The sequence below is a fragment of the Semicossyphus pulcher genome, unplaced genomic scaffold, assembly GCF_022749685.1.
Source record: "Semicossyphus pulcher isolate SPU_LCO1_2020_fin unplaced genomic scaffold, fSemPul1.0.p SCAF_1, whole genome shotgun sequence".
NCBI classification, from domain to species: domain Eukaryota; kingdom Metazoa; phylum Chordata; class Actinopteri; order Labriformes; family Labridae; genus Semicossyphus; species Semicossyphus pulcher.
In genome coordinates, this window is record NW_027211603.1 from 21242353 (window position 1) to 21257975 (window position 15623).

General features: G+C 39.6%; 1 protein-coding gene across 3 annotated transcripts; it reads right to left on the reverse strand.

The window, feature by feature from the left end:
• Positions 1-3199: 3199 nt before the first annotated feature.
• Positions 3200-15384, reverse strand: LOC138589315 (signal peptide peptidase-like 2A). Of its 3 annotated transcripts, XM_069659545.1 has the most exons (17): positions 15188-15384; positions 13616-13726; positions 12956-13138; positions 12538-12627; positions 12282-12415; positions 11896-12050; positions 11704-11800; positions 11337-11438; positions 10383-10464; positions 10175-10249; positions 9773-9829; positions 9227-9280; positions 7841-7940; positions 7533-7613; positions 7027-7187; positions 4416-4449; positions 3200-3711 (listed from the first exon to the last, which is right to left on the reverse strand). In XM_069659545.1, exons 1-17 carry the CDS (start codon positions 15239-15241, stop codon positions 3671-3673), a joined length of 1611 nt encoding a protein of 536 aa, XP_069515646.1. In that variant the 5' UTR covers positions 15242-15384; the 3' UTR covers positions 3200-3670. The 3 variants fall into 3 exon arrangements, with proteins under 3 accessions (XP_069515646.1, XP_069515662.1, XP_069515654.1); XM_069659561.1 differs by lacking the exon at positions 9227-9280; XM_069659553.1 differs by lacking the exon at positions 4416-4449.
• Between the last annotated feature and the right edge of the window lie 239 nt (positions 15385-15623).

A 15623-nucleotide genomic window follows, 5' to 3' on the forward strand; every position in this document is an offset into this window, starting at 1 on the left:
AACAAGACTGATTATTTCTATATAGCTATTTTTAATGCCTGAAACACTGCCTTTGTTTACATTTTAGAGGTCAAATATTCAAACTGAGTGATACATAAAGAAAGCAGGATAAGACTTTTTGTTAAAAACCACAAGCAAAGAGATAAGAGCCACGGCTTTGTCCACGGGTGTCGCCAAAATCAACACTAACCAAAAGTTCCTCATAGCAGCTTTAAGACACAACCCCCATTGGTGTGTTTTTTTATGAGAGAACAATCACTGAACTGCAAATTGTGTATTAAAACTTATTGAACAGCAGTGAATGGGCCACACATTAAAATCAAACAATGATATCCAGACAAATCCTATGTGATTTGATGAATGTAGATGAGATGACAACAGCAGGTGGGGGAGGGGAAGCCTCGGTGCTATCAACCACATCTGCTCCTCTCTTAAAAAGCAGACAGTTTCATAGACTTTAGATATGATCTTCTGTCTTTTAGGGAATGTTTTAAAGGTTCTAGATCCCAACACTGCATGGTGGTATATTGTATGTGTTTTAGTATGGGTTGGATATTTTTATTTCTACCCAGTGCTTATAAAAATGACGAGAACAAATCTACCCAATTAGAAAAGACAGTGTATTTTGAGACACTTTGGAAGTGGTTTTAAATTGTCAAATCCAGCAGGTTGGTCAGTGGCCCCACTCTTCAAACTATAGGCCTATGTGCCTCTAGTTTCAGAAAGAGTCTTACACTAAAACAAATACCTATTGATAATAATTTTGTTCTTGGAAGAACATTTTGATGTACTCATGCTGTGTCTAATGAGAGGAGCTGCTGTGATTCCAATGGCGATTTTAGGGGGTAGCATGGGGTGGCCGCGGCCACCTCTGAAATCTCATTGGCCACCCCTGTGGCCACCCCAGATCTGATAGGTAGTTGGTCAAGTGAATCAACATAATAAGGCAGGACAAATGCTAATCTATCAATGCTGACAGCTCATCCACTGATTTAGGGCCAGTTTGCAATTAGTTAAGATAGGACTGAGGCTGTGAGAGCTGATCTCTAGACAGTGGACGTTTGACCATGACCAAGAGGTCCCGAAATCGAAAGTGCTGTTGAGCGCCCGCTACAGCACCGGCTATGTACAGCTGCATCCACACTGAGAGCACATCTGGCAGAGAGCAGACTTCAGTGTTTTATAGACATGAGCAAAAGAATTGAAGACAAGAAGAAGAATTGCATTTTACTGCACAAAGAGCGGTTGCCGTCATTAAGAGCTGTGAAAGCTCAAAAACCTCTTTCACATAAGTAAGAACATAGTCTATGCATGTGACAGCTTGTAGTAACAGGGTACAACAGTTATTTTTTTCCTATATGTTGTCATTTATTAAAAGATCCAAACATGAACACTGTAAGCAGGCTGTTGATCATTATAGGTTAATTAATGAAGCAGCATTTGTATAGCAATTATTTTGTACCAAACCTAACAGCTGTTTACAGACTGGGTGGGCACAGAGTGATAAAACGCACAAGAGGCCTAATTCTCCTTTGAAATAATTCCCTCACTGTTTAGAAATGGGTTAGCAAATTCACAAAAATAATAAATATCAGTGTTTATGATAGAAGAGGGGGAGCATGCCCCCAGACCCCGCTAGCTGTCGACTTTTCCCCACTGGCTTAATACTCCATATGTTTGTGGAAAGCCCTGAATAATCTGAACAATATTGTACAAATATTATGTACTATTCATTTAAATCATAACTTTTCTTATGCTCCTCATTATAGTTTGTGTGAAAGAAAATGGAAAAATGCATAGCCAGCTGTGGCGAGATGGTGCTTTTTTAACGTGTATATAACTCTGGTTTTGGTGTGCCATCTCAAGATTTTCTGTGTCCATCTCCGGACACCCCTATAAAAAAAATCCTGGGGTCGCCACTGCTTCCACTATCCCTTTAAGACGTGGAGAGCTCTGACAACCCGGCTGGCAAGCCTCGGCAAGCACCAGGTGGGACCGCTGAGCCATAGCGCTCGTGCACCCTGGGCGCTATCGTCCTGCCGGTGACCTGTCAGCGCGAGGTCGGTCTCACGCTGCAGAGGTTCTGGTCGAGGGGACTCAGTCCATCATTGACTGGACAAATGTGAGCTTAAGAGCTTAACTTCATGCCGTTGGATCTCTTTCTTTCTCTCTCTCTTGCTCTCTATCCCTCTTTCTTTCTTTCTCTAAAATCAATTAAGCCTTCACACATTGACTAACTGCTACATATAATTACATCATACATCCATTTAGTTGATTCATATTAATCAGCATGTAACAACACGTATTTGATGTCTTAGAACTATTAATAGAGACTCCCAAAGGCCATTATTCAGCTCAGTAAAGATGCACTGTTGAAGCTACACTTACAATATACTGTATGTAAATTCTGTATTTCAATTTAGACAAAAAATCCACTCCTTTATTCACTCCATGAGAGCTAGGATTTCTCTAAAATTACAAAACATGTCAGCTTTAGGGCTTGGAGTACAAAGTAATGTCTTTATAAATGGATAATAAACCATATACTAATACTTTACATTGGAGCATCTTTGATGTACCCTGTTGTATCTGAATATTTTCCTCACTTTTTTTGTCATTGATGTGTTGATAATGCCTATTTTTGTGTATCTTTAAGTGTCCTCCATGTATCGTATTCGCATGTTCCTTTATCAATGTGAAGAAAAAACTCAGACCTGCAGAGCACCTAGACAGGAGCTATATACGAAGACTTCAGAAGTATGATTTTACATGTGCTGGCGTTCATGCTGGTCTGTTCCTCCTCAGGGCCATACAGACCTTTTACCATTTTATATTCAGCATGACATTTATATAAAAAAAAGGGGACAAACTTAGAACCCCTCACGTTTTGCAAGGAAACACATACTGGCTTGATACAATTAATTTTACACTCTTCCTGAGATGTGTTTTTTTCCTCCTCTTTGTGGCAACTTCCTTTGTTGCTGAATTATATTTAATAGCGTATTGATTGTTTGGCACTGTCTGAAAATATAAAAAAATACACCCCCCCCATAAGTCCTTTAAAAACTTGTCTTTCCTCCAAGTTTATACACTTTGAAAGGATTTTTAAAGATCTAGAAGTCAGTGCATGATGAGATGTGCGGCCTATTTGTGTGGACCATTTCAAGATGGCAAGAAACCTTCATACAAAGACATCATATAGAAGTTGTTCATTTTAATATAAGGCAATGAAAGAAATCACATCATTACAAACAGGTTACACAGAACCCCCAGTACAGTTATCAAAAATGTCTCATATCTTGGCTACAAGTGATTAAAACCCCAAATCCCCACCCACCCAGATGAAACAAATGTCAAGCTGAATATAATAAAGTGCTTTTTTCATTTAGCTGTATGCAATCATCACCAAGGCAAGGTCATTACACTTTTCTCAACAAGAACTTAACAGACCTTTCAGGCACTAAACAAGCCTTTCAACCATTTAAAACATCAGTTCAGCTACACGATATTGACTGTTTATATGCCTTCTAACCTCTCACAGCAGGGACAGGAAGCCTTACTGTTTGAAGAATCTGTTGATTAATTACACCTGTTCCCTTGCTCTGCAAATGTTATATAAAAATGTAAAAAGAAAGCGTCCAGCAGTTGGGTTCATTCTCAAATCTGTAAGTCAGCATGTTTCTCCTTCTACGCAGCTGTCAGTTCTTCTCTCTGCAGGAAAAAAGAAAAGAGGAAGCTAGTAAGTATTGGTTTTAAATGTTTCGGTTAGCCAAATACGAATGACATGCAAAGAAAGACAGTGACATTGATGGTGCAAATGTGTAATGCGTTCTGCATTTACAACACCAGGCCAAAGAGATAACATCCCAAAAGACATGCCACAGCTGTCCAGGGTTAACTGCAAGCAAAATCATGCAGAAGGCAACATGAGCATGTTGGAGACTGCATGAAGGATGGAGTGAAATGATTGTTAACTGTATTTGGTTGGAAAGGATGGAGGAGTGGAGAGAGAGAGAGATTGATGAAACAAACTGTGAATGAAAGAAACTGCAGAAAGAACCAGATGAGGTTAATGGTATTCCAGGGCAATTTCTTTAAAACAAGTCCACTTTGGAGAGAAGTTGTGAAGCTCTTATGAAGTATCAGAGCATTATTTTCAATCAACTAGAGACACCTAGTGGTCAGTCAATGCACTGCACTATCCACATATGAGCCTCTTGGTTGTATTTAAAAGGTAGAACATTTGTAGTGTCTTCGAATATCACATTGACCCTGGAAATCAGGGGTTGGAGTATGAAGAGAAAAGAAAAAGGGGGCATAAAGAAGCTGGTAAGAAAAGAGAAGTCACTGCAGTAAGCAAATGTAACATGGCAGGAGAGATGCAGGGGAGAGGTCTGGTTTGGAGGGAGGCACACCTGGCAGCAAAGGTTTCCTGGATGAGTCCAAGACCTGGTGAAGATGGAGCCAGGTCAGAATTTTCAAGGTTCAAAGTTCATTTGTTTTTATCTTTCTACAACACAGGGTTGCAAAACTCAATGCAGGCTGTGATCTCCCTCTGCCACACTCCCAGTAAACAAGCTTCCATTTGCGGGGATGTTTAGAGGATTAATTGAGTTTTAGAGAGAGTTTTAAGCTGCTTGTAGTCTGGTGGTACAGCAGCAGACACTTTGGTGTTGTTTGCCTGATAGCAGCAGAGTGAACAGGCTGTTGCTGGGGTGGGTATTGTCTTTGAGTACACTTCGGGCTCTGCACAGGTACCTCAACTCACTGATATCATTGATGATCATTAGATGGGTACTAATGATGTCCTGGGCAGTTTTAATCACCTGCACAGCCCTCCTCCTCCTCGGCTGTGCACTGCCTATTCCACTTTGTAATGTTTCTAGGCAGGATGAATGTATTGCTCCTCTGCAACAATAGGTCCCCACAGGAGTTTTGCTTCCCCAAGTTTGTGATGTGTGTCAAGGACAGGTTCTCGGTGAAGCTGAGTGCCAGAATAAGTGTTCATTGACAAATGTACACCTGGTTAAATGTCTTCTTCTCCTCCTTTTAAAATCTCTTTCCTGCTCTTCTTTCGCTCTCATATTCTAACATCCATGCAGCTTTCAGTCAGCCGAGATTCTCATGGTGAGAAATGTCAGGAACATGAAGGTATTTCATCAAACACCAAACTGTGTATCTTTGCACTACATGCTACAGATATTTGGACTATTGCACAATTGAAACATGATTCAGTTCATGCCAGTTGAAATGTAACCTGAGAGAAAACACCAGCTCCCAGTGTAGCGTGCTCATAACATGCATGAGCACACAACAGTTATGTGACTTTGACAAGCCCACTGTGATGGATAATCAGTGTTGGGGAAATCTCAGGTCCCAGCAAGTTTAGTTCAGTAAGAGTTAAAACAGTTACCTACAACTGGCCTGAAAACTCAAGCAATGGTTTGAAAAATGGGAAAAAATACTGTTTTTACTAATCCTAAATTAAAAAACATAAAAAGCAGATGCTCTAGTCTAATAATCTCAAAGATTTTCATGTAAATAAATGTCTGTTAAGTCACTATCTATCGCCGAATGAGGTAACACAATGGTGATTGAGCCTATGGCCCACTGATGAAAGCCTTTGTACTTGCAGTGTATAGTATGATTGTGGACTGGGTGACGTGTTTTCCATCACCCAGCAGTGGTTGGTCTGCCAGAGAGGGTAGGCGGAGCTAAGCGGCTGCTTTTCCGGTCTCTGCAAGTGTTGCGAGTAAACAGTAATCTACTATGGCTGAACAAACAAAGAAAAGATCGATGACTACAGATACAACTTCAGCAATAACTTTAAGCATTTACTGTTTATCGCTAAAGGTGCCGCCAAAGAGAATAAACCTGACATCTTTGAGATTAGATCTTTAAGTCTGCTGGGTTCAAGTCTCTCTGCTCTATCTGTCTAGTTGCTTCAATTTAAACTGGCTGAAGAATTTAGGGGCTGAGCTGTTGAGCTACTTCTAAACTCCAACAATCTATCACTATAAAAGCAGAGTCAAAAACTTAACTGCTTCTTAGCATTTTTAAAAAACTTGAATCTATTTTTTAAATAATCAATCAATCAAACAAATTTTATTTGAATAGCGCCAAATCACAACCAGTTATCTGAAGACACTTTACAAAAAGAGCAGGTGAAGATAGTACTCTTTTATATTACTTAGACCCAACATGAATCACCACACTGCCTCATACTAGTTTCTTTTTCTTTTCCTGATCATTTAACTCATAATCATAAGCATGTTAGAGGTGCAGATGATCTCTTCAGATAAATTCCTACATTTCTAGTTTAATGTCCCTGTGGGGCAATTCTGGATCACTTTAAAGTCTATTCCAAATGCTGCCCTTTTAAGTAGCAATCACATGTGTGCTTACATAAGCTAACACCGATTATAGACTCATCTTGGATCTTAATATCTCATCATGTACTCAGCTCTTTGTGGGAGTCATTCAAAAAAATCAATGACAGGGTCTATCAAGCACACTGTCTCCACACTTGTCAGCCTTAAGGAGCTTATTAGTGAAACATGCTTTTCCATTTCTGAACATTCAGTTCTCGAAACAAACAGACTCAGAGTGTGTCAATATACAACACGTAGGTTACTCAGTGATTTGTGATGCTGTAGTGTTTGCTCAGTACTCTAGTTGGCCTACTTTAAAGTCAGAAAATGAACTTTACCAAGGAACAGGGATTATTTTTGCTGCACAGGTAGGAGTATTATGCTATGCACAAGCAGCCTGGCGTTAAAGCGTGTAACCTTTGTTCAGAGTAAATATTTACCATATCCTTGTAGTGGTCATCAGTGAGCATAAGTCTTTAAATTAAGGCATTATATGTGCTTCAGGGTTGGGAATTGCGATTTTTTAATGATCTTTTGGTGTAACAATTTAGATACAAGAGGTGTGAATTCTTCAGTAATATACTAAGACCTGTTTTTAAGTCCTACCACTGTGCATGTTCAGATTCACTTTGAGCTCTCTTTCTGGTCCTCTCACCTCATAGGTAGTTCCTGCCCAGAACTGCCTCATCTCTCCCCTGCACCCAGCCACCACAGCGGAGGTTATCAGGGTAAAGGGCACCAGGTAAAGGAGAGCAGGCTGGCCCATGCCTGACAGGAGCATCACAGCAAACGTCACTATCATTCCCAGCAGATAGGCTAGAGGGAATGAGAGAGACAGACACAATCAGAGAGTCTATCAGACAAGCAGTGGTTTTACCACCTACATGTGTGGAAATATTATTCAATACAGTGTAAAAGAGGTATGGAGTACATCTAGATGAGTGTGTGAAGTAGAGAAGCAAAACACATTATATCTATGCCACTTACAGTTTAGTAGTTTCAAATATGCAAAAAGACATTGGAAACTTTACAATGCTATAAAAGCTGCACCTGCAAGGGCTGTAATCCAACTGTTTAAGATGTATGTTCAGCCTCAACAAGATATCCTGTTTACATGTGCTAATGCAAAGCTCAGCATTCAGAGAACAAACGGCTGTGTACCGATGCAGCAGCTCAAGAAGTAGATCTTCCTCCTGCTGTTGATCCAAACATCAAACCTGCTGCAGTAGGCCACCAGGAGACCTGTTGGACCAATGAGGATGCAGAGTGAGTTATGTCACACTACAAGCACTTGACATTTCTTTTGAGCTCAAAACAATCCTGCTTTTAGAGCATAGTTGGTTTAAGGACATTTAAATTACATTTGCTCATTTATCATATGTTCTGATATGCTGTGGTAAACGGCCTGGCAACCATCAGCTACTTCAAATATTTTAGGGTCAGTTTAAACACGGACACTTCAATCTGACCTGGAACAATGATATCTCCGTATCCCAGAATGGAGAACTGCATCCCACACAGGTTCTGAGCCCAAGCTGAGAACCGCGGGACACGCATCACCACCGGCAGCTGAGCAAATAAAGAATTTGACATGTTTATAATCACAAACATTTTGATTTAATTGTTGTGTTATATGCAGCTTAACACAGTGAGCTGTACATTTTGTAAGCAGACAAATTGGTGTATACAGTTTAAAAATCTCCCTCTGATGCCATCTCAGATACAGCTTTCACAATTTGGAGAGGAAACAAATCAGACAAGAGTCAAATCTCAAAATGTCTTGTTTTATTAAACACTATGTCAAAAGGTTTGTTTTCTTTCAAAGTGTCAGTAAACCGTGATAAAAAAAAGTGCAGCTCTCAGCATTTGAGGATGTTAGCCTTGAGATATCTTTACTGTTTTTTTCCACAGATGTTAAAAGTCAACAGTTTACTTTGAACTGTAATAGTGACTGTTTGTTTCTTTTTATTGAGCTTTTATAATTGTTGGGTCACATGGGTCTGTATGTGACTGACTGACTGAGTGACAGTACTTTGACAGCTGTAGAGAGAGAGAGAGAGAGAGAGAGAGAGAGAGAGAGAGAGAGAGAGAGCGAGAGAGATGCAACATCACAATGGCGGTAAAGGAGCATATTGGACCTTCACTGACGCGACTCTCTGTCTATACTGCTCTGGATACTTTGTACGGGGAGTAGGCGGGGCTGCTCCTCCGCTGCTCTTCCTCTGCCCTCACCTATGTCCGCAGCACACACCTGCTTTCAAACACGTTTTCATCGGCCTCATAAGGACAGTCCTTGTAACACATTGCCCACAAAAGCGCACATTGACCTGATGCGGTCAGCCACATATTTTGTGTTTATGTGTTCTACCTTCCATCTAAATCATTAACAGAAATTCCATTCCTTACTGAAGTCTCAGGGCAGCTTTACTAAAAAGCAATATTCAAGATAAAAATATTTTTTAACTGGAATAAATGACCAAAAACTCTAAACTCTCGACTCTAAACTAAAGTTTTTTGCCTAACCTTTTTAGGTATATGTGTTGTAGCTACACATGAAGTGGATTTGAACCAAGGAAAAATGTGGGTACACTTGTTTGAATGTTTTGTCTGTATTCTAATTCTTTTTTTCTCTCTGGTAGACCAGATTGTGTTTGTTAGTTTGGATGTATGTAGGTGGTCCATGTCTGTCATATAGAGCAGAGTATAAAACAAAACTTTCCCCATCACAAATGTACTAAATATTTGTCTGAGAGAAGTAAAAGTGTCGGTCTGAGACCAAACATCTACAACTCCGATCCCTTTTCACATACCTCTGGATGCAGCATAGGAAAAAGGAGTAACAAGTCAAGTCTTACTTTCTCAGAGGGAGTCTGGGGTTCAGCTGGGACCTCCACCATGTTACCTTGCGTCTACGACAGAGCCCACCCAACCCCAGCCCACAGTTAGTCAATCAGTCTATAATGCCCCGCAGGGCGTCAACAACAAGCAGTGCAGATCAGCCAGGATGTTAATAAAGCCAGTACAAATGAGACGGGGAATTCCACCAAGCCGGGCTTTACGCTTGTTGTTCAGGCTGATATTAATCCTGTGCACACTGCGCTTCTTGAATGCAAAGTTACTGCACATTGATTTATTCACGGGACAATGGCACAGTCTTCAGTTTAAAGAAAATGCTTACAGAGAGAAACAAAGCATTCATTTCTTTCTGTCACTGTTAAGGGTATTAAAACAACTGAGAGAAAGTGACTGTCCATTATTATGTTTCTAATCATATCAAACCTTTTATCAACAGTGAAAAGAAAGAAGGTTCAATTTGATACAAGTCAATAAATTGAAAATGCCTATGAAGACGATTTGGTGGAGTTCCCCTTCAAGAAGGAAAGCAATCTGAGGGGACTTACCTTCTCTCCGGATGCATCGGGGCCAAGTGCAACCTGAACCATAATGCTAACTCCATTCTGTTGACAGACAGAGAGACATTTATCATTCAGATCATGTTTCAATTCCACCTTGCATCAAACTGAAAGACCAGATCTGCAGAGCATTTTCTATTTCAGTATGCCTGAGTGTAGTTATGGATGCAGTTCCTTTTAAAACATCACTTTTCGCCTAAAAAATTAAGGTTTTTTGCATCAGTGAAATAAGTTAACTGGACATCAAAGCACTTTAAACCCTGGGGGAACAAAAGGGTGGAACATGAAAGTGAAACTATTGAGGAATGACGGTAACAGTTAAGTATGTGGGAAAACTGCTGCTCCACCCGAAGGAAAACAAACAACACAAATAAATAAACATGCTCTTACCTTGGTGAAAAAAGGAGTGATGAAGACGAAGAAGACATCATACACAAGCAGGAGGCTCAGGAGAATCACACAGATCTGTGCCAAGAACAGTTAAAGTACTCTTTATGCATAACATAGTACAAACGAAAAGAGCGCTTTATTAAGCATCAATAGAGGGATGAAAGAAGGGAGTGTGATTCTCAGAGGTGAGGGGCTCCAAAGGAGATACCTTGAAGTTGGACAGTGAAATGGTCTTCATGAAGTTGAGGCAGAAAGCAATGCCAAGGAGATCCTGCAAAATCCAGATCCATCTACAAAGACACCAAAAGCTCTTTTATCTTTCCTTTAAACCTTAGCAGGTGTTTTTTTGAATAAGAGCAGCTGAGCTCTGCACAAGGACAGAGAGGAAAAGCAGAGAGTTACACATTCTTAGAAATGACACAAAGCCTAGAGCATGAAAGAACGCGGATTGATTCACAGCCATGTGTTTGATATTTTACAAGTTCATTTATTGCTTGCCAATACTACAACAAGAAGAGTGCTAATGTTTGTGAATACAGATTAAGCAATACAAACAAAAGACATAAAAGCTACGTGGGATTTTTTTGACGATGATGCTTGTTGTTATTGACACCTGCATCAGCCAAAACAGCGTCACACATGTGAGACTGAACATGATTAACTAGCTTCATATTGATATGTGAGATAAGTAATAGTTATAGTTTGACTGACAAGCATTATGTTTTCTTTTAAACTGGCCCTAAATCAAATGTCCCTCTAAGGTCTACTTTTTTTAAAGACAGGCTTTAATAGATTTAACTTTTTGTGCTTTGTGACGGCCTCTGTGTTTTGGTGGGTGTGGGTTGTTTGTTGACATTAGGACACTCCATTTGTAGCTCAAATCATCTAGTCTTACACCTTGTAGTGAAGTAGGGGGGCTGAGGAGAGGTAAGGGACGTTAATGTTGCATCCTTTGAGTTCAGAATGTCGACATGTTATACTTTCTTAATTTAAGGTTGTGGTTGAAGTGTCTGGACTTGAAACCACAGAGTCTGAGATGTGGGTGTTTACAAGATAATTTTAAGCAATAAGTACTTCCTGCTTCACCCACGAAGTGTCCCAAGTAGAACAGAGAGACAGACTGCGGTTGTGAGTTCCGTGTGCATGTGTCACAGTGCAGTACCTGTCTTCATTTCTGTAGACACCCCAGATCACAGCAATGGTGATGCACACAGCAGCCAGTATCAGAGACCTCACTGAGAAGGTCCAGTTTCGGACAGAGAAGCTAGAAAAAGACACAGTCAAATAAATAGTTTGTCTGCGAGGGTGCGATTCAGAGACAGACACACACACACAGCTGTGTTTCATATTTGTTTGGATGTGAAAAAAAAGGTTACTGTATTTATGGAGAGCTGTTCAGGCTGAAATTATTTTTATTTGAACACGCTCTACTGGGCTTATATCCTAATTATTTATTTTATATTTAGAGAAAACCAGTGAATTTGGTGTGTATGTACAGTAACCTTCTTTTGACAGAGAGATGCTCATACCTCACAGTACCACAACCAATTAGGTCCATCACTGCATCCAGACAGCTGAACAGTGCAGAGGCAGACGCCAGGCAGAATATAGCAATAATGATGTAAACTGGGGAAAATAGAAAACACAGGTCACGTCAACAAAACCAAAAGAATGTATTACTCCTTTAGAAAACACACAAGCTGTATTTTTGTCCCGCTCACCAAGGACGCTGTAGAAGAAGTACATGAGGACCAGCATCCCACACATCAGGGCCACAAAGAAGACCACTTTGAGGGGCGAGTACAGGAAGAGCTCTCCACTGTCTGCTTTGTTCTCGTCCCCTCCTCCTCCTGCAAAACTACTGTTCAACCGCTCCCTGCCACAAACAGAAAAAACATTCATTTATTTGTATTTCGGGCATAGTATTAAAACTAGAGGTTCTCTGTGTATCTGCATCTGCTATACTGAAGCATGGAGATGAGTAAAATGTTCATGTTGATATTATCTGGTTAATCATTACATAATCACTGCAAAGTCAAAACAGATACATGTGACTGTATTGAAACTGTACAGATGAAGTTCTGTACGTACAGCAGTAATAACTCACCTCTCACATGCCCCGCTCCAGAATCCGCCCAAAGCGACTGTGACGATGGAAATCAGTAGCATGACAGCAATACTTGGATCAATCTTTGAGTATGGAGGAGCATAAAGCTTCACCTGCAGCCCTTCACCAAACACCTGAGGACAAACACAAAGATTAAACATTTAATAAGTAACTTTGCATCCAGTTTGACATTCTTCATGAATCCACCTTGATAAAAATGGGCAGTAAAAAGCAGAGATAAGTTATACTATCTGACCTGCTGTGCTTCAAGGAAGTCCCTGTACCTCATGAGAGCCAGAGAAATATGGACCTTTGGATACTCAGAGTCATTGGCTGATGGAGTGATCTGAAGGGTGGAGTAGTAAAACAGACATTTATATTAAAGCAGTTTTATAGTCTTGAGACAGTTTCTTTATCTAGTGTATTCATTTCTTGTATATCGCCAAATAAATATGTAAAACATGACGTACTAAAATTACATGGAAATACCCACACTCACACCAATGATGTGTCACTTCCTCATTTCTGAATCACTTCTGCATTTCACTCTTACATGATACATTTGTGTGCTGATGAGGCACAACAAAAGATTGTTGGTTCTCTAATGGAAATCTGAAGCAAAATCCACCAACCCACTGCACTTAACAAAATACAGATTATTGCTAATATCCTACCAATGATATGTTGCTGGCAATGAGCAAAGCTTTAGCTCCGAGGCCCTGTGCAACCATAGCTTTCTGGCTGAAATCACAGTCCCCTCTCATCACCACTACCGCCTTGTCCCTTAGCAAGTCTGGACTGACCCCTGAGCTGTTGCACAGCACAGTGGAGGTCAAATTCACCAGTGGATACTGCACCTGGTAAAGTGAAAACAATGAGTAATTTATTAGTATAGTTATTTATAGAAAAGATGTGGGAGAAGTTCCTATAATTTTCCAATCATAACTTTGGGAAACAAAGGAACAGCACATTATGACATTTACAGTAAACACAATAAAGTCATCTAAGGTCATCATCATTACTTCTGTTAGCACATTAAACAGAAGTACTCTACCACGGGCAGATTGTAAATACAGGACATTTTGACATTTTATAATTGTACTTCAATTCATCTCAAGTCCGTCTACTTCACTCCCTACTTTGAGAGATAACAACTAGTTTACTATTTCTGTTCTAATGCCCAAACAGAGAAAAAAAAAACCATATAATAGGCATAAAACAGAACAAATGGCTTAGTCAGCAGTCAATAAAATAGTCAAAAGTCAGAGTTACATTCCTGTGTGTCCTGATACTAATAATTCACCAAAGACTACAAATGAAAATGAAAAACTTACAGCAGCATCAAGGGTCTGTGAGAGGGGGGTCCAGGAGTGGTTGTGGACAAGGCAGTACTCCCTTTCTGTATTTCCATTTGAAACGTGCAAGATTGCCTCTTGGCAATTTATCTGTAAGGGGGGAAGAAATATTTACAGTTTTACAAAATCTTTGAAATGTTGAAGAACATATAAAAACCCCATCCCAGCCATGTACAATAGAACGGATGAATCAAACTAACATACTGTGCATGCTAAAGAAGTAAGGAGGGGAAAAAAGCAGCGCAACCACATGTAAAGAAAACACTGAGGCAATAACGCTTGATGGTGTGTCGGTAATAGACATTACTACACTCTACTAAGTGGTCTAAAGCCAACTGAAAAGGTTGGGAATCAATGATGTAGGTTTATATAAATAAGTTTATTTTTCATCTCGTATGGACACACGTTTCATTCATGTAAATATCATCCGTCATCTGGCATGAATCTATGTACACTTTTTTTTTTACTGTAAATACTGGAAACCATATACCTCATGTAAATTAACCCATACGTTACATAATTACATGTAGATAAAAAATTCTCATATTTGCACTATTGTCTTTCGTAGGCTTGTAGATAGTACTTTAATGTAGGCTAGTACATATTATTAAAATTATTTGACAATTTTTTCATGTTTACATAAGGAGAACAAAGGTCAACCGGATCAAATTCCATGTATGTGTAGATACCTGGCCAATAAAGCTCATTCTGATTATGATATTAGGATACATTTAACCAATTTAGATATTCTAGGCTTCTAGGTTACACATTTAAATTGTTACAACATAACTGCTGAGACTACGTACACTACGGGGAAATTAAAATGCTGTCAATTTCACTTTAATTTTTAAACTTCTTTAGACTTTTATTTTTCTTAATCATATTTTTCCCTATGAGAGTTTTAATTTCAGGTGGTAAATGCTCTCCAAACAGTATGTATCTAAGAGCAGAAACAAATACGAAGCTTTACAATCATCATTAAATGCCTAAGTACTCATAAAATCAAGTTCATAAATCAAGCTCTGTCGTCATTTGTGGAATAAACATGAAAATACATCCGTGTTGATGACGCGTTCAGGGACATATGAAAACCCCCTTCGTAAAACCTTAACTTTTATCTCTTTTTAAATGAGCTGAATTGGATTTAAGTTGCTGTGTATACTTTAATGTCAGTTTTATATAATACATATAATATTGTATAAATTGTTATCTACCGACTTTCTAACGTCTTTCCCGTCATGAGGTGAACTGTTATTCAGGACAAACACTCAGTTTAGCAGCTTGTACCTCACTGACGTTAGCTGAGGCAGCTAGCTGACGTCTGAGCTAACGTTCATTAGCTCGTTAACAGCAGCGTTTTTCTCGTTGTATTCCCGACAACAACCCACTTCTCACACACAAATGAGCACAGTATAATGACTATATACTAATATGATGATTTATAGAGTTTACAGTAGCCATAGTTATCATGATTTAATACGGCACACACAGCTATCAGGCCTGTCAGTTGCTAACGCTCGTTCAGTTCAGTCTTAACGACCACCTACTCACCTGCGACGCCAAGAAAATGACCGAAAAAATGACGATTCTGACAGCTCTTTCCATTTTGGTAACATCCGCTTATTTACAAAGTCTGCTGGCACCAACATTAATTGACTCCTATGCGGCACCGAGACACTTTTTATACTCTTAGTTACTCGTATCTTCAGAGGCGTTGTTTAGCTTGCCATCATCAGCTGCCCTGCACTTCCTGTATCGGATCGTGACACATGACACGCTGACCCACTAGTTTCTGTTTCACCTCATAGCGTCTCAACAACAGTCTGCAACGTGGACTGAACATTTAGTAACTATAATAATAAGAGTAAAAATAGCAACATCAAAATGTTACATAGTTTGCGCTGAAAATGTAAAAGTCCAATAAATATCTTTTTGTATAACGTACCTACAGTAGGCATATCATAAATCTAATCTGACCCAGAGTGTA